Source organism: Taudactylus pleione, unplaced genomic scaffold (genome assembly GCF_031769625.1).
Source record: "Taudactylus pleione unplaced genomic scaffold, aTauple2 ptg000479l, whole genome shotgun sequence".
Lineage (NCBI taxonomy): Eukaryota > Metazoa > Chordata > Amphibia > Anura > Myobatrachidae > Taudactylus > Taudactylus pleione.
The window spans coordinates 5373687-5398005 of NW_028284881.1; the positions used below are offsets into that span (position 1 = coordinate 5373687).

The 24319-nt window shown below is 43.3% G+C and overlaps 1 protein-coding gene across 2 annotated transcripts in view; it reads right to left on the minus strand.

Annotated features, from left to right (window-relative positions):
• Positions 1 to 2402: 2402 nt before the first annotated feature.
• Positions 2403 to 24319, minus strand: part of ANAPC7 (anaphase promoting complex subunit 7) — a 55830-nt gene continuing 33913 nt past the window's right edge. For both annotated transcript variants that reach the window (XM_088449196.1, XM_088449197.1), the window contains 6 exons: positions 21587 to 21729; positions 15582 to 15699; positions 14777 to 14973; positions 12462 to 12686; positions 11359 to 11509; positions 2403 to 3239 (listed from right to left, as the gene is read on the minus strand). In XM_088449196.1, the coding sequence (XP_088305322.1) occupies positions 3050 to 3239; positions 11359 to 11509; positions 12462 to 12686; positions 14777 to 14973; positions 15582 to 15699; positions 21587 to 21729 (1024 nt within the window). In that variant the 3' untranslated portion in view covers positions 2403 to 3049. The remainder of the gene's footprint in view (positions 3240 to 11358; positions 11510 to 12461; positions 12687 to 14776; positions 14974 to 15581; positions 15700 to 21586; positions 21730 to 24319) is intronic.

Genomic DNA, 24319 nt, shown 5'->3' on the forward strand with positions numbered 1-24319 from the left:
GATGTTATTACTTAGGTATGCATCTTTCCTGTATAAAGTGTGCAAGTAATAACGGTCGTCTCTATCACCATTGTGCGCATGACATTTTGAGGAAATAAATGCTGTGATCCATTCAGTTTAGGGGTTTTTTTGCAACACAAAATCTTATTGCTGAATGGATATTGCACATCTAGTAGTGCTGGACTTGATACACTGAAGTTGTGAGACAAAGTAAATTATGGCGCTAGACACTATTAAATCAAATACATATATAAAAAAGACAATGTATAAGACTGCAGCAGATATCAAACTCTGTGTACGTTTGAGATCAAAGAATCATAAAATACAAAAATCTGCGCTGTCACCATACATGTCAAAATGAATTCAATAATAAACGTAGTAGTATATTATGAATCATAAATAATTTAATCAAACATATTAAAATGATAAACACACATTAATATATAACATAAACATAATAATAGAAACAGGATAGTGTTAGTCTACAAATAAAAGTGACAGTTGTCACTATAAGAGCAGTATTGATACACAAGTAGCATAAAAAATATATATACCTACAGATACAATAAGAATGGAGTGTACAATCTGTGACTACTCCTTATTAAACTGTAGTAACCCTCCTATGATGTAGCTAAATGTTCCTTCCTATTAGAAATGATCAGTGACCTCTAAGTACTATCGATCTAAGACTGTCTGCCACATATAAAAGGACATAGAAGGCTCAAAGTATAGTCCTGTACTGATGATCGTTGTCACTGAGAATAGTACTTGGAAGCAACTCCCATATTTAGCTCAGAGTGGATTAGATGAAAACTAATATGCACAGCCTCTGTAAATGTGATTTTAAAATCAAGTCACTGCAGAGTAATGCGCGGCATCAAAGCACTACGCGGCTTCAGGATCGTGGTGTAGGGTAGTACTCACTGTCCGTAGAACCGGCAGACTTGGGGGCCCCCCCTGTACAGGTATATATTCTTACCACCAGGTCCTGATTAGAGAAATGGATCTGTACATATCCAGAATTTCACTTGTCGATAGACCGTGAAGCCGCTTGTTTCCAGACCATCTGATGCGGCTGTTAAATCCTTTTGTAAGCGCCGATCACAGATCACGTGACGAAACGCGTAAGGCGGGACTTAGCAGACTGATACACTGTTGCTGGTGTCAGTCATTCATTAAGGATCCGTCAGTTCCTTCCTTGTGTTGTGGACCAAGCGGCAAGTGGCTGCGCCTTTGTTGGCGGCATTCGTTTTGGCTGCACATCCGAGCACTATTGCCGCAGCATCTGCCAGTGTCAGCAGACACACTTACTACGGCGCTTACAAAAGGATTTAACAGCCGCATCAGATGGTCTGGAAACAAGCGGCTTCACGGTCTATCGACAAGTGAAATTCTGGATATGTACAGATCCATTTCTCTAATCAGGACCTGGTGGTAAGAATATATACCAGTCCAGGGGGGGCCCCCAAGTCTGCCGGTTCTACGGACAGTGAGTACTACCCTACACCACGATCCTGAAGCCGCGTAGTGCTTTGATGCCGCGCATTACTCTGCAGTGACTTGATTTTAAAATCACATTTACAGAGGCTGTGCATATTAGTTTTCATCTAATCCACTCTGAGCTAAATATGGGAGTTGCTTCCAAGTACTATTCTCAGTGACAACGATCATCAGTACAGGACTATACTTTGAGCCTTCTATGTCCTTTTATATGTGGCAGACAGTCTTAGATCGATAGTACTTAGAGGTCACTGATCATTTCTAATAGGAAGGAACATTTAGCTACATCATAGGAGGGTTACTACAGTTTAATAAGGAGTAGTCACAGATTGCACACTCCATTCTTATTGTATCTGTAGGTATATATATTTTTTATGCTACTTGTGTATCAATACTGCTCTTATAGTGACAACTGTCACTTTTATTTGTAGACGAACACTATCCTATTTCTATTATTATGTTTATGTTATATATTAATGTGTGTTTATCATTTTAATTTGTTTGATTAAATTATTTATGATTCATAATATACTACTAGGTTTATGATTGAATTCATTTTGACATGTATGGTGACAGCACAGATTTCTGTATTTTACACTGAAGTTGTGCAGGCGTGCAAACTTGCTCCCATCATTCAGTTGGCAATATGGCATATACAGTTTAAGCAAGCCTTAACCTTAGTATGAATGCAACTGTAGCTATTGGTTAGCTGCAATTGGGATGCCTGCTGGGCAATCAGTCTCTTTATACTGGGTAACCAACCAAAACAGCAGAGACTTAACTGGGACCACGCATATGCCCTTTACATTACAAATGTGCCAAACCTATTCAGCTCAACATGTTCCTTTACAGCAATATTACGGACTAGTGTTACAGTGTGGGTGTTTTGTGTAACAAATACATACTTAAAAATGTTGTCTTTTATTTAATAGAAAAGCAACGTCATGGTGTACAGAAAATTCAGTATACATTGTATACAAACTCACAATCCTTGTTCTTTTCAATTCTAATTAAGCATGACTATACACATAAATATGTATTTCATATCAAAATAATTACATGTCTGGCAGGCAAACAAAATAGTTGTGTATAGATATAGAAAACAAAAAATAAGCACAAAACGTACATAACACATTTATCTTACAAACAACATCCGTCGGGATGCATGTATTTTAAGGACTATTCTTTTCATTATGTAAAAGTTATGATACACCCAGTGCATCCACATTCCACACCAACCAGAAATCAGATTAGTAAATGTTGGTCAGGATACAGGTGAGGGACCAGTTTCATGAAGTTCTGGTAGAGCTAGTTTTGCTATAGGACACTAGTAGCGAATGGAATTTGCAGCAAGAATTAAGAAAATAAACAAAAAAAAGAAACAGCTGCCTAATACTGCAGTATGCTACAGAATGTAATGGACAAACAGGAGGAAACAACAGCAGCTGATGGCTCTGCATCACAAGAGGCTCTGCAGATAATGTGATCAGCTTGGGTAAGTGTTGTACACTGTAAGATATAGTATACACAGTTTCACACATCAGTCACTTCACTGCATCCCAAACCACTGTTCTTGATCTGCCCACTGAGCAGCTTCACTATCACTGCCTTCCAGGTCTCCCTCTTCTCCACTGCCCTCCATGTCATCCACATCTTCTTCCTGAGTGGCATCTGTGGGGCTCTCTTCTTTCTCCATTTTCTGCATTCCCTCCAGAGATTTCTGGTCATTGGGGTCCAAACTGAGAAGAAGTGCCAGATATAAAACGCATTGCACTGTGCTAATAAAACATGCTTTTCCAGATTTACAATTCAACATTTGGGAAACCAAACAGAAGGGAAGAAAAAAATAAATAGGTTCAAATGGAATACCTATCTATATAAATATATTCATATACCCATGCTAGTGATGCAAGTTTTAAATGTAATCCTTACACACATGCTCTGAATTAAAGCTTAAAAACCTAATGATAATAATAATAATAATTTGGTGAATCTTGCACTATAAAATTCCTCTGTAAACTAAATCATTCTTATACATTTTAGTACAATAACTTAGGGCACAGGCACATTCTATCCGGATACATTTCCATCTGCATAGACATGTGACTGATATGCTAATTGGCTCGCTGCAGAGTACCCTGCAATGCACAAGCTCAATGCTTTGCTGCATGATGCTGCATTTTAGCACCACAAGAACATAGCACTGCACTTTCCTATATTCTGCTATTGCATGTAAGAATGTACCAGGTTACTGCCCGTGCCTTTTTGTTATATTATAAGAGGCAGTCTTCCCTTAATGTAACATTTTCCTGAACTACACAACACTGACACTCCTCTGTTCTGGAATCGTAGCCATGTGTAACAATATTACCATTTGAGGATCCTGTGCTGACCATATGTTTCACCTACTCCAGAAACCTCCTCCCTCTTCAATTTCCCTTTTGTTCTGTTTCCCTCACAAATCTCTGTGTAAAACCTTTTCTTCACATTTATTTATATTAATCGGAACTATCTAAATAAGTTAGACAAATACTGTACCCCTTTGATTGTCAAATTTAATCAAATTGAGCAACATAATTGTTACAGTGTGTATATTAATATCACCATATATAGACTAATTATAAACCAATCAATATGTATATATGAATATTACATTCTTATACAGCTATAGACATAATATTAATTACTTATTCTATAGTCAGATAATAGGAGTTATGGTATGACATACTTTTGTTAACACCTTTTCTTCGAGGTCCATGGGGTCCACAGCCATCACATTGGGGTATATGGATTCATCCAGGCACCAAACAGTTAATCTAAGCTCTCAGCTCCCAGGATGTAACTAGGTCCTCCCCCATATACCCCGCCCCTGGTCACAGGGCGTAAGTTTGTCACAAAGCCCACCAAGAGAAGGCAAAAAAGAGGTAAGAAGGAAGGACATATGTTCTCTAGACATTCTCTCACAACGAGGGAAACACTTAAGAGATACAATAAAACTACCCATTAACACTAGGTGCGTTAGGGTGTGTGTCCTGTGGACCCCATGGACCTTGAAGAAAAGGAGTTAACAAAGGTATGTCATACCATAACGCCTATTTTATTCTGGTCCATGGGGTCCACAGCCATCACATTGGGGATATACCCAAGCAGTACCCCTAAGGGCGGGAACGCTCCTGTGTCTCGGAAGAAAGGAGGATCCTGCGCCCAAAGGAGGCATCATGAGAGGCAAAGGTGTCAAATGCATAATATTTTATAAAGGTGTGGACAGTCGACCACGTGGCTGCCTTACACAATAGTTCCGCAGATGTGCCCCAGCGGGCTACCCATGAAGGACCCACAGACCGCGTAGAGTGTGCCCTGATCGAGTCTGGCACCCTACGACCCACCTGAGTATATGCCTGTGATATGGTCATACGAAGCCATCTTGCTAAAGTCTGCTTATTGGCTGGCCATCCCCGCTTATGGCAGCCATAAAGAACAAAGAGAGAATCAGACTTCCTCAACTTGCTGGTGTGCTCCACGTAAATACGTAAAGCATGCACAACATCCAGGGAAGCCTCACCTAAGGACAGCCCTGACACATGAAAAGCTGGGACCATAATTTCTTCGTTTATATGAAATCGTGATACCACCTTAGGGAGATATCCTGCTCGGTCCGCAGCACCGCTCTATCCTGGTGGAAAACTAGAGAAGGAGAGCGAACTGACAAGGCTGCCAGGTCAGACACCCTACGAGCAGAAGCAATGGCCAAAAGAAAAATAGTTTTTGCTGTTAACCATTTGAGATCTACCAACTCCAATGGCTCAAAGGGGGAAGCCTGTAAAGCTTTAAGAACTAAAGACAGGACCCATGGTGCTACCGGCGGAACAAACGGAGGCTGCACCCTCAAAACTCCCAGAAAAAGGTTTTTACATCAGGCAACGAAGCAACCCTACGCTGGAACCAAACTCCAAGCGCAAAAGCCTGCACTCTTAGGGAGGCCAGACGAAGACCCCTCTCTAACCCTGACTGGAAAAAAGCGAGTACTCGGGAGATCCTAAACACACTAGGATCATATTTTCTCAGTTTACACCACTGAAAAAAAGAACGCCAAACCCTATAGTAAACCTGGGCCGAAGAAGGTTTTCGTGCCCTCATCATGGTCTTTATTACTGGCTCTGACAACCCTTTGGCTCTTAACACGGAGGCCTCAAGAGCCACGCCGTCAAAGCTAACCGAGGGAGATCTGGATACCAGCAGGGACCCTGTAGCAGCAGATCTCGCCTGAGAGGAAGTGGCCAAGGCGTGTCCACTGAGAGGTTTTGTAGATCAGTAAACCAATGGCGCCTGGGCCAAGCAGGGGCTATCAATATCCCCATGGTGAGAGGTTTCTGACCACCCTGGGAAGAAGAGCTAGAGGCGGAAAAAGATACGCCAGCCCGAACTTCCACCTTACTGACAACGCATCCGTGAAGTCTGCCCGTGGGTCCCTGGTCCTGGACCCGTACCTGGGGACCTTGTGGTTGCGATTTGAGGCCATAAGGTCTATCTCTGGAAGACCCCATCTGTCCACCAAGACCTGGAATACCTGCGGATGGAGAGCCCACTCCCCCGCGTCTATGTCCTGCCGATTTAGAAAGTCTGCTTCCACATTTTGTACCCCTGGTACAAAAACTGCCGTTATCGCAGGAAGATGACGTTCTGCCCATACTAGGATTCTTGACACTTCTGCCATGGCTCCCCAACTTCGGGTGCCTCCCTGCCGATTTAGGTAAGCTACTGTGGTAACATTGTCAGACTGTACTTGCACCGGCTTGCCGTGCACAATATCCTGGGCTTGTACCAATGCCCTGAAAACTGCCCTCAGTTCCAGTACATTTATGGGCAGACAACTTTCTGCCCTTGTCCATCTTCCCTGGAAGACATGCGGGCCTGACACTGCTCCCCAACCCCGAAGACTGGCATCGGTGCAGTGGCATCGGTGGAGAGGAGCGTCCAATCCGATATCCAAAACAGCCTACCCTGGTTGAGGTGGTCTGTCCGTAACCACCAGGACAGGGACAACCTGACCTCTGGGGAGAGGTAGATCTTCTGAGATTTTATCGACCAATAATCCCTGTTCCAGCGTGAGAGAACCCACCGTTGCAACGGCCGGGAGTGAAATTGTGCATATTGCACCATGCTGAAGGTGGATACCATTGACCCCAGCACTCGCATGGCCGCATGCACTGATACTTGCCTGTTGTGTAAAAGATTGCGTATGCGCCCCTGTAAGACCGCAATCTTCTCTTCCGATAAATACAATCTCTGCTTTACAGAGTCCAGTCGTGCTCCTAAGTGCACCAACTGTTGTGCTGGTTGAAGGAAGGATTTCTTCCAGTTCACAATCCAACCGTGCCGATGCAAACAAGTGATTGTCATCTCGAGATGCCTCATCAACTCCTGCGGAGATTGCGCTAGCAGAAGGAGATCGTCTAAGTAAGGCAAAACTCTGATGCCCTGGAGCCTGAGGGCTACAATTATCACCGCCATGACTTTGGTAAAAACCCGAGGGGCTGTGGATAGGCCGAACGGTAATGCCTGAAACTGAAAATAGTCCTGCCCTACTGCAAACCGCAGAAACTGTTGATGGGATACCACAATGGGCACATGTAAATAAGCGTCTTGAATATCGAGGGATACCATGAAGTCCTCTGGTTCCAAGGCTAATACTATTGACTTCAGTGTCTCCATATGAAACCTGGGTACCCGTATGAACGTATTGAGGTTCCTTAAATTTAGAATTGGTCGGAAAGACCCATTTGGCTTCCGAACCAGAAACAGGTTGGAATAAAACCCCTTTTGAACCTGTTCCTGTGGCACTCGGACAATCACCCCTGTCTTTCACCGACCCCACAGGCTGGGGTACGGAAAAAAACTTTTGCGGTGGACTTCTCCAAAACGTTAGGGCATATCCCTGGGAAACTACTTCCCGAACCCAGGCATCTGTTGTTGTGAGACACCAGATGTTCGAAAACCGAAGTCGTCGGCCTCCTACCCTGGGATCACCCAGGGGGAGGCCCGTCCCATCAGGCCACGGGTTTATCCTGCGGTTTGGAACCCGGGCATTTGGTTTGCCAGGGCTTTTTAGGTGATGGCTTTCTACCAACACCTGCTCTACCAAAGGGCTGACCTCTGACCTTCCCGAGGCCGAAAGGTACGAAAGGAAGAAGACCTTTGTCTAGACCCTGATGCTGCAGAGTCTATGCAATTTATTTAGGCTCCCATGCACTATAATAAGCAAAGCCTAGTAGCATATATGGAGCTTCTGTATAAATGATCCCAAAGAAGAAATATACAGGGAGACTGACCCGATGCTTCCTGAGCAACAGCCATAGAGAGCACTGAGAGTGGTCTGTAGCTGACTCAAATAGGAAGCTGGGTGGAGCAACCCAAAAGCGGGACCTCAGGAGGGCCGTAGTTTGGGTTGGGGGAGGGGCCGCCGGGGAAGCGTGCCCCCCCTATGCTGTATGGACCACCCAGCAACTGACATGGCCGCCACCCCCCCCGGCTGTCAGACATATCCCAGTGGTCTGTGAAAGCAGACCCAGTGACTGGCTGCCCACATAGCAATCCTCCGGCCAGTCTCTAAGCCGGAGGACAGAACGCTTATGACCGCGGCGTCGGCGGCCGCCCACGGTCCCACTTACCTGAACCCTGCTTGGTCGTGGTCCAGATCAGAGCCCCTGCCGAAATCACTAGACGCGACTAGCGTGCGGCACCGGCGCAAGCTAGGGTTTGATGAAGCAGGGACCCGTGCATCTGCTAGACGCGTGGTTCCTCTATGGGAACACGTGCCCCTGCCTTCCTGTAGACTTGAACTTCGGGACTGCCCTGCAGTCCCACTGCTAGTACGGTGCCTTCTCGCACCAAACAGTACACTGACGCCTGTGACCACGGGCGGGGTATATGGGGGAGGATCTAGTGCATCCTGGTAATGAATTACCTATAGCAAGCTCAAAACTGGTTTATCAGGGTCATTTACATATCAACAGACCTGGTCAGAGCCTCAAGGTGGGTACACACTATATAGATATATCTGCAGATCGAGTGATCTTCATATACACTGAATGGCCATCATCTGTGTCTGGCTGCGGGTCCCAGCGGCCAGGGGGCGTGTCCTGGCGGACGGGTCCTGACCCCCTCCCAGTGGCTGCCTCTGTGGCCGTACACACCTGCCGATGGACAGATATGTCTGCAGACTGCCCGTACACACCTGCCGATGGACAGATATGTCTGCGGACTGCCCGTACACACCTGCCGATGGACAGATAAGTCTGCAGACATATCTGTCCATCTGCTGTGCAGCACAGCCAATGTGATATGTCGGTGACGTTCCCTACGCTGTAGTGTACAATAGTCTGTGTATACTTGTTGTATTGGTAAAGAAAGTAGTGTTTAGTGGGCAGCATGCAGGACATAGATTTGTAATGGAGTTTTTGTACTATTCTGGGAAACAGCACTGTGATAGTGAATAAACAGAAAGATATGCTGTTTATTGTGAAATTCTGTAGTGGTCAATTGTATTGTAATAGACTCATAAGTACTATACACTGGTTGATAGTTTATATCTTCTGAAATATTATAGAATGGAATTTGGTTGAACTATTGTAGTCTATAGAATGTGTATATTTCAGTTTGATATCAGCTGGTAATTGTAGTTCCATAAGGGTTGTGAATTACTAGCCACATTATGATAATATTGTGAAGGTTGTATAATGTGATATACTATCATAGTTATAATCGATTGTATAGTTCATATAGGTTTGTTATAAGTAATAACCATGTGGAATGGAGTCTGCAGTTTTGTTAAATATGGCTGCCACATGTGCTTTACACAAAAGGAAGTCCATGTGCTTCTGCCCTCCCCCCACAGCCTAGTGGATGCTGGATGTGTTCTGGAGGGATTGTGAGGTCTGTGTTGGGATTATATTGTTGGACATTGGAATCAGCTTGTGTTATGCATGTTGGATTATTATATGGTGCAGTGTTTGCCTGATGATATCACACAGTTATGGTGTGTAAGAATGTTTTGTTAACAATCGGCATACAATATTCAGTTTGCACATGTATAATAGTATTACAAGGAATGTCTCATGAAGTTGGTGTATGGATAGATATGTGAATTGGCTACAGCATTATGGAAGTATCTCTCATATTCAAAATGGAGTCTGCAGTCAAAATGGCTGCCAACATGAGGCCTGTAAACAATAGGATCCATGCGGTCTTCCCATCCCCCTTACATTTCTCTGTATATCTGTATACATACACACCCTTAAGTGTTATTCTAAATAAATGTAATCCCCAAATCATTTCTACATATAGGGCCTGATTCAGAGCTGAACGCTCTGACCAGAGCGCTCGCTCTGAATCAGTGCCCTCCTACCTGAAAATGGAGCGGCCTCCTGGCCGCTCGCATAGCTGTGGGTGACCACCCACAGCATATGCGAGCGGCCAAAAAGATGGTCGCGATGGTCTTTGACCATCGTGACCATCGGGCTTGCGACGAGACCCTGCGGTAGGGTCTCGCTGCCGAAAGCCCAGGAGTGATTTTGGCTCTATCAGAGCCAAAATCACTCCCACTGACATCACTAGTGATGTCAGTGGGGCCGGCTTCAGACGGTAGGCGTTCCCATGGGAACGCCTCCGTCTGGCAGCCATGCCCCCGGCAATCCCACCAAAGGAGGCGTGCTGTCAATCAACATCGACAGCACGCCCCCTTTGGTGCGAGACCCGGAGCGACGGAGAGCCCGTCGCTATCCGGGTCTCGCGCATTCGCACGACGGATCTCCCTCCGTCGTGCACATGCGCAGTGGGGCAACATCGACCCGCTTGCGATCGTCCTTTGCTCGCGAGCGGGTCTGAATGACCCCCATAGTATCTGCATATTGCAAGAATAATTCTTATCCCTATAAACATGCATAATAAAAGCACAACATACATACGCTTCTCCCACCATGCTTCTTAGCAACCATCCTGAATTCTCTCTCTTTCCCTCTGTCTCTCACTCTCTCATAATCTCTGTATTTTGACTAATATTGTGAAGTTTAAATACGGTTTTATAATATACTTTATGTATGTGAACTATATAAGCATTGATTGGATTATGTTAAATACACTTTTACTGTACTACATCTTATGTGCAATGTTCTTCTTCAAATGAAATCATAATGATCCAAAAGGTATATAATTCTGGGAAACACTTTGCGAGTTCATATATATTAAATAATAACCGGTTAGTTAGAAGCAAAAAATTACTATATTTTTGCTTTTAACATTTGAGGGTAAAACAGGCAATTGCCTGCAAATACACGCAAACAGAACAAAGCAAGGGAAAAAAAAACATACCCATAATATATATTGTCTCTCTAAATGTAATTAAAAGGAGACTGGGTTGGGTCTGGTGGGAAAACCGGTTATTCATCTGTGTACATTGCTGCGATGTAATGGTTTGGCACAATGCTCTAACAGTCCGATAAGGAGAATTGTATTAACACGAATGGCCAAAATGCTGAATGATCTGGCGACTGTACTGAACAACTAACATAACGTGAGCGAAGCAGTAAGGATTTTATCATAAATAAAAGGTATTTAATTCCCATGGTGGCAAGAGAAGGGGATCATCTTCTCAGACAGGGACAGTAATTTGTCACCTAATCTCGTTTAACACAATTAGGTAGTTTACATTGCACACAACAACTAAACTAAAATGATTTGCATTGATTAGTATACAACATGAGACAAGGTCCAGATCACATTAGTAACATACTATTACTATATATATATATATATATATATATATATATATATATATATATAATAATTTATATACACACATACCTGAGAGCGATACTGTACTGGTCCATTGCTTCCTGAAATTCATTCACAGCCACAAGGAAGTCACCCAGCATCCGATGCAAGACACAGTCACTTTGATTTGCTAGAGTACTTCGCAGTAGGGCTATACCATCGTCATATTTCTGTTCTCGACCTTCAGGTACAGAATTTTGTACTTTAATTAAGATAGAGGTGAGACACACGGCCACATCATGTATCTTAACTCTAAACTGCTACCTGCAGATTACCTCCGCCCCTTCACCAGTGCCACACAGCTGTGTTATCTAGCACACTGTGGTTATCATCTCAGTCCTGGCTCAGGCTGTGGACAGTGTGATGGTTAAGGAAAAGAGGGGACCAATGAGAAGTCACAATCACAGACACTGATGCCTCTGGTTGGTTCTTCAGCTCACCGCCCCTCCTTCTGCAGCAAGTTTAAAGTAGTGAACAAAATGTTCCCCACACTAGATGGTAATGGAGGTTTAATTTTGAATACCGACACTGAAAGTGTGACACTGGATTTAATATAGGCGTCAAAATACCAACGCCTATCTTAATCCCAACGCTGGAATACAGAAGGACGCCAGCCCGAACGAGGAGAGTCTCGGGTGCCCTTAGCCGCGGAGGGGATGTTAGATTTTGGGAGGGGGGTAAGGATTAGGTACCCCTAGGGGGGAGGTTTAGGCACCACTGGGGGGGAGGGGGGGGGGGTTAGGGACGAGGGTTAGGTTTAGGCACGAAGGGGGGAGGGTTAGGTTCAGGCACTAACGGGGAGGGTTAGGGTGTGGGGTGGGGATGGTTAGGCTACTAGAAGTGAGGGTTAGGGCCAGAAGGGGGAAGGGTAAGTATACTTACCCGACCTCTGTCGGGATACCAACCATCAGTATGCCATTGTTGGCATTTCGACAGGAGACATCCCGACAGCCGGCATTACATACCAATTCCATTTAATCTGTGTCAGATCAATGTGTGTGTGTGTGTGTGTGTGTGTGTGTGTGTGTGTGTGTGTGTGTAAAAACATTAGCGTTCTGAACAGCTTCTAACATTATACTCAGTGTGATCAAGTATTCTCCTCATGAATTAGTTCTGCGGAGATAGTTACTTACTGAGCAGCTCTGCTTTTTTCACCACAGCCTTTATATAATCCGGCCTTTGTAAAAGAGCTTTGTCCAGAAGTGTTTTAGCCTTTTCTTGAGTTACTGGGTCTTCCAGGCACACGGTTGCCAGCAGAGTCAGTGTCTGAGCATTGGTTCCCAGAGTTTTGTAGACATTGTTGGCCATTACCATAGCTTCCCGGACACTGTTGGATGCCAGATAACACTCAATAAGCCCTGGTGAGAGGAGAACAGAGACGCAACTGTCAGACCAGCATTAACTGGCTAGAAACTTTATCCAATGAAATGGCTGATGCAGCACTGCCAAGCTCTGGTATTACATGCCAAGCTTCAATCAAAGCAATAATTATACAGTACAAGTAAGTCTGAGCCAGGTTACTCGGCGACCATCAGGCATCTATCTGTGCATGCAGAGTGTTGCACAAACCAGCCGGATCAAAGCACATAACAGCCCAATGCTGCCAGATATCGGACATTCTTACTGTTTACATTGCAAAATCAGTACTTAACTCTCAGCAATAGTGAGGTAACCACGCTACCCAACAAGCAAACCATTGGCGTGCTATTACAAGACCAGTAGTTATAATGTAATAAATATATTGAGTTAAAATGTTTTAATACATATGAAGGTAGTGGAGTGTAACAAAAAAAGGAGCATTGGGTAGTTTATTATTTTGTTCCCTATGGAAATATATTTAATTATTTATTTAAAGTCATACTAATGTTTAATATAATCAGTTACTGTAAACACAATAGTCATGTTTAGTCATAAAATGAAAGTTAATATACAAAGGCAACATTGCTCCCAAGTGGTGAAGTCCCACATGTGCACTTCTGCACAGGACTGGATGACACAAATGGGAAGACATGAAGGCAGAATCAGGATAACTTTTTGCTCTTTACATTCTAAAATAGGGATTATTTTCCAATACAATATATTATGTAATCTATTTTAGAATAGGATTAAACGTCAATCTAGCACAGGGACAATGTAGAAGATGGCCCATATATGCCACCTTTTGACAGATCCCTCAGTTAGTCACACATGGAGAGACGCCGGAGGAGACGGTATGTAGCCAGGCAGCAGAGGAAGATAGACAGTTTGTATCTTGGGAGAAAAATGGCTGACTAAGACAGCGCAGAGATATGGCAGGAGCCGTCAGGGAGTGAAACAAGTGAGATCTGGGGAGTTTGGAGGCCAAATCAACACCTTGATTTGACATGTTCCTCAAACCATTCCTGAACAGTTCTTGCAGTGTGGCATTATCCTGCTGAAAGAGGCCACTGCCATCAGGGAATACCTCACAACTTAAGGTGCGTATCCACTAGCAGATAGCGGAACGACAGTACGATTACACCATTGTAATCGTACAGTCGTTCCTCTTCCCCTGCAGTGCCTACACTGGACGATATGTCATTCAGTGCAGGCTCCCTCCCTCATCCCTGAACATGGCCAATCTGTAGTTATCAGTAGATTGACCGGCATGTTCAGGCGATGATTGATGTCGGACACGACCAGCGGGAGCGCGCATAGCTGGTCGTTTCCGACATTTTCATGCCCGATTTGTGCACGATTAATGAGCAATTTAACAATATCGTTATCGTTCAATCGCTCATTTTAATCGGCAAGTGGCTACCCGCCTTTACAGGACCTAAAGGATCTGCCGCTGATGTCTTGGTGTCAGATACCACAGGACACATTTAGAGGTCTTGTGGAGTTCATGCCTCGACTGGTCAGAGCGGTTTTGGTGGCACAAGAGGGACCTATACAATATTAGGTAGGTGGTTTTAATGTTATGGCTTATCAGTATTATATATACACACACACACACACACACAATATAATCAGGGGCATCACAATGATTTTATGTTGGGGGGGGTGCAAGAGATTATTTAATTTTAGCGCCACACCACCGCAATCCCTCCAATTTACCTACTGCTGGTCGGTAGCATGAAGGAGGAGGAGGCCGGCACCACGGAAGAAGGGGAGGGCGGGTCCATCAGGGAGGAATAGGCCCTGATCATTCGCAACTATATTTAGATTTCATTTTATTACACACACATCGGCTGTAGTTTTTTTCCCCCAACTTTTTTATGTTCTTCTTGTTCTTTAATGGTCATTTACATACCATTTAGAAAAGGCCCTGTACTTATTTTTTCCCTTTTGATTCACAGAGCACGATAGGGGGCTCTAAGCTCAACATGAACTCCAATTGGAAAGCATAGTGAAACCATATAGACACGGACCCAACACATGGAAGCATATAACCATTCAGGATGGAGTAAGCTCTCCCTCTCCCATGTACCTTCACAGCAATCCAGCCGGCAGGGAGCTAATCTGATGGCTTCACGGAAGTGAATGATTGCCTCTTGCACTCTGCCCATGTTTCTCAGTGCTGCCCCCTTCAGTAACAGAGCCTGCACACTGTTGCTGTTCAGCTGAATTGCTTTGGCTCCCAAATATAGAGCTCTGGAGTGTCTCTTAGTGTAGAAACTGTGACACCTTGAATGAAGATAAAGAATCAACAAATGGAACAAAAAAAATAATTGAAGCATGGAATCAAGTATTACAGGCATGAAATAACATTAGTACAACCAATATTAAAATGTAAACAGTCAGGACTGACAGATTATGTTTTAATATACGCTACAGCTAGCTACACAAATCTGCATGTATAGGCGCAGACATGATCTGTAACTGTGAAATCAATAAGAAAACCTTATTATGTTACCAGAGAATGTCAATGTTCTCTCTAAATCATATCTATATGTACTGTACCCTTCATTTACCTGGTCTGCTGCCCAAAGCTCACAATGGATAATAACAGCACTGATAGAAAAAAATAAAAGCAAAAATACATTTAGGTCTCATTTTGATACCTCTCAGTTCCTTATAATAACTGGAGTAATATTGCAATGTCTGACTTATAGGGTATTTAAGCAAACAGCCTGCTTTTACTTCTTGTGGATGCAAGATGCCCATCCCCCCATCTCCTCCTCCCACAATGAAACACGTTCTATTATCCTACAGTTTGTATTTAAATTGACAATTCAGTGCACATGGTATTGTAAAGCTGTGTATGTGGAGCACAAGCTGTGCATTGTACTTACCCGGACACCACCCATGGCTCAGCATGCTGATCGGATATGTTGAATAATCTACAGCCAAGATTTTCTACATCCTCCAAACGCCCTTCTCGAGCCAGCAAGTATCCATAAATATCCATTCCTGGAAGGAAAGGACATAGCGCTTTCTTATGTATTTCACAATAAAGTTTGAATAAAGGCTAATTATCAGTCTATTAAAAGAGCTTTGATTGTTGGGGTACAGTCCCTTTAGTGATTTGTCTATAATATTCCAGTTAAGGATTTACATCAGTAATTCAGTATAACCAAGTATATTTACATAGCATCAACAAATAACTCATGTATCATTTTTGCCATTTACATAGCATCAACAAATAACTCATGTATCATTTTTGCCATCTAGCATTGCACCACTACCATCCTATCTTAAGCCAGGAACACACTAGAGCGATTTTGGGACGATACGCCATTTCATAACGACATATCGCCTACATCGCTCAGTGTGTATGTATTATTGCGTGCTCCAGCTGTACATCAAACCTAGCGATATCGCTAGCGGCCAGAGTATTGTTAATTAATGACGTAACGGTGATCGTTATGTCGTTCCTTAAAGTCGGCCAGTGTGGCCGTAAAATCTTTTCCTTGTCATCCATCTGCGGGACACTGCTAGCTAACGCTAGCAGTGTCCCCCAGGTTAAGTGGGTTGGACCACAGGAGTAGGTATTAGAAGACTAATCGTATTGGCTCCACCCCCATACATAACCCCTCCGGCTTCCCTGAAGCCTCAGGTATTTTCTTACAAAGCCACCTGAAGGAAGCAAAGTTTCACCACAATAAAAACAATAAACCAAAACAATAACAGCAAAGTGACTAGAAAGGGACGGATAGCAGCGTCCCCCAGATGGATGACAAGGAAAGGATTTTACAGCGAGTACATAAAAAATCCAATTTCCTTATCATCCGATCTGGGTGACACGGCTAGCTGACGCAGGGATTTCCCAAAGCAAGCCTAACATGACCTAGGAAGCGCAGATGTGGTTTAAAGCCGAGTACACACCAGGCCACCCAGCTAAGGATTGGAAAATGCATACACACTTAACAATCATTCGTCCGATGTGTCTGCGCTGGCATCACAACTGGACAGCCCTCCCAGTTGAGATGTCAGTTACTGGCGGGTCCCTGCAACAATTGTACGGGCTGTTGGCGGGTCACCCATACACATAGCCAGACTTGCCAATATATCTACAAGATATATCGACATCAGCTGTGCTACAGGGCAATCGACGTCGTTCACACCCACCGTTAGACCACAGATATGTTGCCGGTTCATTGGAATCGGCGATATATTTTTGTCAGTGTGCACCCAGCAAGGGTGCAAAGAAAAGAAAGAGTCCGTGTTGGCCCCCTCCTCTGTGGTAGTGCAGTAGACTTAGGGGAACATGGTGCCCGTGCCACATTCCTGGAAACTTCTCTATTGCGCATGTGTAAAACATCAAGAAAATAGCCACAGCGCCATTTACCCCGTGATTTCTGCTGTTCTGCATTGCCGGCCGACGCGGGACTCCGGAAAGGTAAGTATAAATATTTATGGGTGGAAGGCATGCCGCGTGGGCCCCCCTGGACCCAGGGGCCCGTGTGCAATGCACACCCTGCACACATTATAGATAGATATACCACTGTTGGAAGGGTTCTTCTAGCCGAGTAACCATAGCACACTGTCTAAGTGCATCAGAACATGCTCTTGCTGTATAAATAAAATATTAACCACAATAACATGCAACACTAAAAGGAGAAGCCAACAGGTTTGTACCTGTTAGCCACACTACTAGGTGCTATACAAAATCAGCAGCTATCTGCCACCCACACAACATAATGACGGCACGCTGAGGATTATTGTAGAAGTACCACACTTGGTCAGCAGCTAACTGACATGTACACAAAGCACAGTACAATCACGTCAGCAACTAGAGAGCTGTCTCTACATCCAGACTAGGAACACGCAGAGCATGATCCACACATATTTGCTTCTTCTTCTACATAATATCAGTAATCAGAATAATCACCATCACAAATATAAAACACCATTGTGGGTGGTCTTTGATATTGGCCAGATAAAAACATAGATGACTTCAGAATAGCTAAAGATGTATTTGAATAATATATATGCAGGTGTGCTGGGAATGAAGCATTCTTAATATATGACACTTCTCCCATCTGACATAAAACTGTGCTGCTAAAGAGTGGCTCTGCCCCTAACGTCTGTGCCACAGGTTGGCCTTCTTTGCTTTTCCCTGGAATAAATATAAAGCAGCTGGTCATCAGTGACATGAGGACACAATCTATCCTAAAATGAGAATGAGAGGAAGCCGTACACCTTTTATATCGCCAATCATGTAACCCTTATCAGGGGCAAACACAGGATTTCCAGAGTGGGGTGTTTATAAGTATTCGGCAGCACTTGTACAACCACAATACCTGTCCTGTTACATTTTTTAAATGAATAAAAACTTTTAAACATTTGTTGTTATTTGTTTTAAATAATTCCAATCTGCACCGGCACAGTTGCTATCGGGAGGCCATTATGGTAGTGGTGGGAGAGGCCTGTGATACAGATGAGCTGAGAGAATAGAAGACTTGTATAAACAATGGGTGAGTAAGCATGGGACAGAGATACATACCTAGAAGGGGGAGGGGGCGGGTGACTGGAATGGGATGACACATAGATAAGAGACATACAATGAGGAGAGAGATGCAGGTGCTTAGTTAATACATACTCTTATCACAATTTCCACTGCTGCTGTCCGCAGCAGAGGGGACCAGGAACAGTGGTCCCAATTCAATGCAAGCGCAGCGGCGATCACGTACGCGGCTGCTGTGCGAAAATATGCTAATCCAAGCAATTGCGCTCCAACATGCAGCGGTGGTCGCAGATCCTTCTATAATCGACCATCTGTGTGACCTATTGAAGCGCAATATGGCCTAGGGTACGGAGACACTGGCGCCAAGTTTTCTGCATACAGGATGGCAGTAGTATGCTAAGACACACCCAGAAAACAGCTGTGAATGCCTACGTTTTTGCCGCCACTCCCTGTAAAGACCCCCAAACTGTCCTTGATTGTCAATCATGTTGCAAAGAAATCCTCACTGTGAGCGGCTTTGCTTAGGTAACTTACGTGCGCAATGCGACCGTGACACATTCGGTCGGGTGGTAACTGCTCAATATCAGCATTGTGTCCACATCTGAATGAAGCTCAGTGTCCAAAAGCGCAGATCACGCAGAGGTTGTTGTGGGGGCAAGATCTGCACTCCTCAAGATGGAGGAGCCGTGCGATGCCTTCTATGGCTAGCAATACTGAGCATGCTGCCACAAGGGGTTGTGATTTCAGTACAGGTGGTGGGGTTCTTGGTACCTAGAACCCCCCTAGGTGCACCACTGCTTATATCACTTATCACCCCGAGTCCATTCCCTTTATAGCTTCAGAGCTGTGCAGGTGCTTTAGGCAGTCAGCCTGGAAGCTGGTCAACACTAAATCATTGGGTGGTAATTTCCTCTGCTATCTGTTTGCTTAGGGTAAGAGGAGGTATAGTCACAATAATGTCATCCATAAGGGACAAAAAAAAAATTTAAATCAAATACAGTTTTAAAAATAAAAAACTAAAAATTGTTATATGTGCTTCTTGCTATACAGTATACGAAGGAAACTGCATGTACTTGGTGCACTTAAGATTCAAGAGACAAAAAAAAAAATACGGAAACAGAATGACAACATTGAACATACTAAAGAAGTAAAAATCGTTTTTTTGGTGTTTTACAGGTGTGTCTTCATTCTCCTAGTGTTTTTACAGCATATGGCGCAGGACAGTTGGCGCCACTTAGGCTATGGGTAGCGATTCCTGTACTTCATACTTTTTCACATTTTGCATCATAGCATCATACAAAGTTGCTTATTGTAAACTAGGCACAATATACTAAAAATTATGAAAAATCCGAATGATATGTGGCGCAGGTCACTCTTATTGGCATTCTGTATTTTGCCTTTATACCCAGATTAGAGACTGAGCCAGACACAGAAGCTACATGAAATGCCAGCTTTAGTATTTAGGGTACCCTTGCATTGTACTTTTGCTGCATTAATGAAAAAAATAAGCCGCATATTTTGTGAAAAAGACTCTGGTGAGATGCTTGGTGTGGCTAAGTCACATAGTCTGTGCCGTTTGGTGAGATGTGAGGATAGGTGTATGTGGACTCATAATGTGTAATATCCAATCATCCATGGACTCTTTTTTTTTTTTTTCACACTTAAACCTTATTTATCATGGCACTACCTGCTGGGTCCCAATATGATCACAATTATATGTAGATTTACAATGTACAATGTGCTCAAATGTTTCAATTCACACCACTCTGGATAAATACAGCACTAGATTTCATCTTGCGTTTAAAAAAAAACAAAGAAAAACACATTCAAGGTCTATGAACTTGGACAGCCGTAAAAATATATGATCTATATCATTTTGTTGTTGTTCTATCTACTATAAAAATGATGACCTGGATTTTTTGACATACTTATGTGCAGTATTTGTGCGGTCGTTTTTCGCCAAAGTACGCAATTTACAATTTTTTTTTCACTAATTTATCATTAGGGGGGGGGGTGTCCAAAGGGTTCTGAACGAAATCCCCACATATTTAGCCAAAAATAGGGATTTTGCCTTATTTTTTCTCATGGTCTGGGATGGAGACAACTTTTCTCCAGTTTTTTTCTCCATTTTCGCCCATTTGCCGCTTTCGCCTGTTTTTTTGGCGAAAATGTTGCCTTTTTTTGGGGGCAAAAAAAGTCCGCTTTCACCAATGGAAAATACAGTCCTAAAATGTAAAATTGACTATACGGAATTAGCACAATGGGGGAAAAAATAGCATTGTGCTATTATTCTGAGTTAACGGCAAACGTGCGATGTGACCAATTCTGCATAGGTAGCAAATGCGCCTCAGTAACCATCAGGGTTGGAAAAAAAAAAAAAACTGCATCTTGTTTTTTTCCCAACCTTGGTCCCCATACAGTAGCAGGATGTGACTCACTGGGAGTATACAATTCATACACCTTACAGTAAATGGACGTATAGAGCAGACAATAAGTTGCTTGGAGCATGTGAAATACTAATTGGACAAGACACACATATAACATTTCATAGTTTTTAGAGTCAACAGTAATAAACATATTGGCAGCCATCTCCTTCCCAAACAGAGTATTTATTTTTGATAAACAAGTAATCTGTACACTCACAGTGACAGCAGTTTAACTTCATTGCATTAATGAATGTGTCTTAGAAGCATTAGACAAATCAGACACGGCCTGCTCCCATAATAATCATCAGCTCGCAACATGCACTATAGTTTTCGCCAGCTTTTTTTAAGCACAATTTGCTTTGACGTACTCCTGTTCTTTGGCTGCCTCCTCCAACCCCTGTACACAGCAGTGACGTCGATGGCTCACCCCCTACTCACTGTAACTCTCCCCTTACTACACTAAGCTTCAGTGTCCATTGATTCTCCTACCTGCATCACGGTCTTCTCTTGCCGCTACTGACTGAGCTCTGATCTCTAAACACTGCAGTGCACATCCAAAGTGTCCATCAGTGCTCAAGGCATGCCCCCAATACTCAGAGGCATGCCTCTATTAGCTCTCTTACTGTCCAGCTTACTGTCCGTGATGTTGCCCCGCCCCCAGCTCTGCAAGCAGTATCCGTCTATACAGAAGCAAGGCTGAGCTGTTGCTGCCTCATCTCTCGTCTCCCTGCAGTCCCAGGGAGCTCCACAAAGCGGATGAGTGCACACACACACACACCTTGCATTTATGTACAACTCTGCATAAGGTCTAATATGCATAAATGCAAGCTACCACCACAGCATCATCTGCCCAACTATAGCGAATTAAAAGCCACCCCCCCCCTTTTTAATTCTCCATAGAAAATGCATTCTTTAATACACACACAAAAAAAACAAACTTGAAACACTAGGAGCAGATCCTTACCTTTAATCAGATAAGGGTCCAGCATCTGAGCCTGCTCAAATTTCAGGATGGCATTTTTATTATCACCTACTCGAAAGTAGAGATCTGCTAAACTTCCCAGGAGGTCCACATTGTCTCTCAGTAAAGATTTCTTTTCCAGGGAACTGGGAAGAGAGGCTTGTGTTTTAAGATGAAAAATATACAGGGAAATTAAGTGTAATTAAGATATATAGAATAACTGAGAATTCAGGCACATGATCTGCTACCTCCATAGTAATACATTGGGCTATATTTACAAAGCGACGGCTTTTATAAAAATCTCTCTCTTCCTCACTACAACACATACTTTCAAATATCAGTCTTTGTAATTTGGTCGTTGTCAAGACTCTTACACAGCTCTGGACAGGGTGACTCCTCAAGGGTGCTTGTCCTGCACTCAATCATTTGTTGCCCTGGCATCCCTAGTAAACCTACTTTTAGTCACTCTATACCCACAATTAATCTTAGCCACATAGCTTCCGGAATGGTGGATTCTACAGGTATTGAAAAAAAGGATATGACAATAGTGCAAAACAGGAGGTTCTCAACTCCAGTTCTCAAGTACCACCAACAGGCCATGTTTTCTGGATTTCTATAATCATGCACAGGTGAGTAAAGCTAGTACACAGTATTAAGCTGGGTACACAGGCGATATATTGGACGATTTGCATAATTCCGACGACAAATCGGCACAACGTCCAGTGTGTGCAAACCATCGCACGCACCAGTGAGTCATTCGCTGCATATTGAAATGGAAACGGCAGGACTGCGAGAGGTACTGAATGTGTGGTTTGAAGGAAAGGGAGTAGTCAAGCATAACTCCAAGACAGCGCACAAGTTTTCCGATTGGCATATACACACCCCTCATGCTTTTTTTTCTGCACCTCTTCCATAAACCTTTCTGATTTCTAAAAATTCACTATAATGTTTTATGAAAATAAAAAAGATTTCAGAAACTATCTATGGGAAAACAATACCCAGAGTAATACATAGATCAGCACAATATAGGAGGGTGGCAATAAGGATACCATTGTTGATGAACTCAAACAAAAAAAATTGTTGGAGTTTGACAAATGGAGGAAGGCCTATGGCCTTATCACTGGGTATTATGTTTGGTGCTGAAACTGCGAATATTATAGCTACCATGGTGATGGCATAATTGTAGGAGGATATTTCTCGGCTTCAGGGACCAGAAAACGTGTCCATATAGAGTAGGCCTGACCAACCTGTGGCTCTCCTGCTATTTTGAAACTACAAGTGCCAGCATGCCTTGCAACAGTTTTAGCATTCCTTAATAGCAAAACTGTAGCAGGGCATGCTGGGACTTGTAGTTTCACAACAGCTGGAGAGCCACAGGTTGGCCAGGCCTGATATAGATAGTAACATGGATGGAGATAAAAAAACAGGCTTAAAGAAATATAGTGTGGAGTAGGCAGCAGAGGTAGGACTTGTTATTCCACCAAGGCAATTACCCACAGCATACAGCATAAGACATATAGGAGTGGTTTTAATGAAAGACAAATAAATAAAAAACAAACTCTCGACACATTGGGGGAGGTGTCGCCATAAAATAGTTTTTTTAAGAGGGTGCTATGCCAACTTGAGATGGTGTCAGTCTTGTTACTTTCAATAGGGCAGCTATACAGGAGAGGGATCTTCCCTCTCCGATTGGCTGGAAGTGATTCCGAAGCGCATGCGTAACCAGAAACATGTGCATATCTAGTAGACCGGCCAGGGTCCAAACCTGGAAGTAAAGTGATCGCATATGTGATCACTTCTTGCTAATCACAGGACACGGGCTCTTATCGGGACCAGTGGCCCGGTAATTTAGAGTAATACATTCCACTGACAAAAGAATCTTTATTGATATATACCACGATAAGGATTCTTAATTTTCAGGGGCACACCGCAAATTATAATAAATGTGCCCCTTCTTAGGCTTCGCTCAGTGGTAATAATTCGCAAATGAATCCATTTTTCTCCCAGGGCGTTTGAAAATAAAATGTGAAAAAAAGAAGTGAACACTTTTAAAACCACTGTATACAAATTAACAAACTTACACACTATATACATAAGCTATAGATTAAGGGAATCCCTTGTGCCTTACTGAGCACAGGCTACAGAATTCTAATAAAACACAAATGTTATCCTGGGTGTTATATTAAGGGCCGGATTCAATTAGCGACGTTAATTAACAGTGAGGAAAAGGGTTGTAGTCTCTGGCTTTTTACACCTGAGGCTATTAAACTATAACCCCTCTTCCTCGTACGGTAAAATAGCAGCTAACACACGTTATCTCCATAGGTTCTGGGAGAAGTATCTGGAGTGAACATGTTTGCGCCACCTGCACTGAGGGCACTTACCACAGATTTCTGATGGAGCTTCCCTCCGGCTCGAACAGAAATCTGTGTTAAGTACAGCCTGCGGGCTTATTGTGGGCTGTTGAATAGCCCCGGCTGACCAATTAGCTCGCTGTTAATTACCGTTGCTAACTGAATGCGGCCGTAAGTGTAAAGTTGTGTCTTTGTCGTCTATTGATGCAGAATTTACGGATATGGCTACGGATATTTTGTCCTATGGAAGGATTTCAAAAGCTAATACAGTCATCAAAAAATATAGGGTCTGGAAGTTTTCTTTCTTTATAGAGAAGACCGTCCTCAGATATATTTGTTTCCTCAGGTATTGCACTCTTGTACATTTACAACAATCACAGGA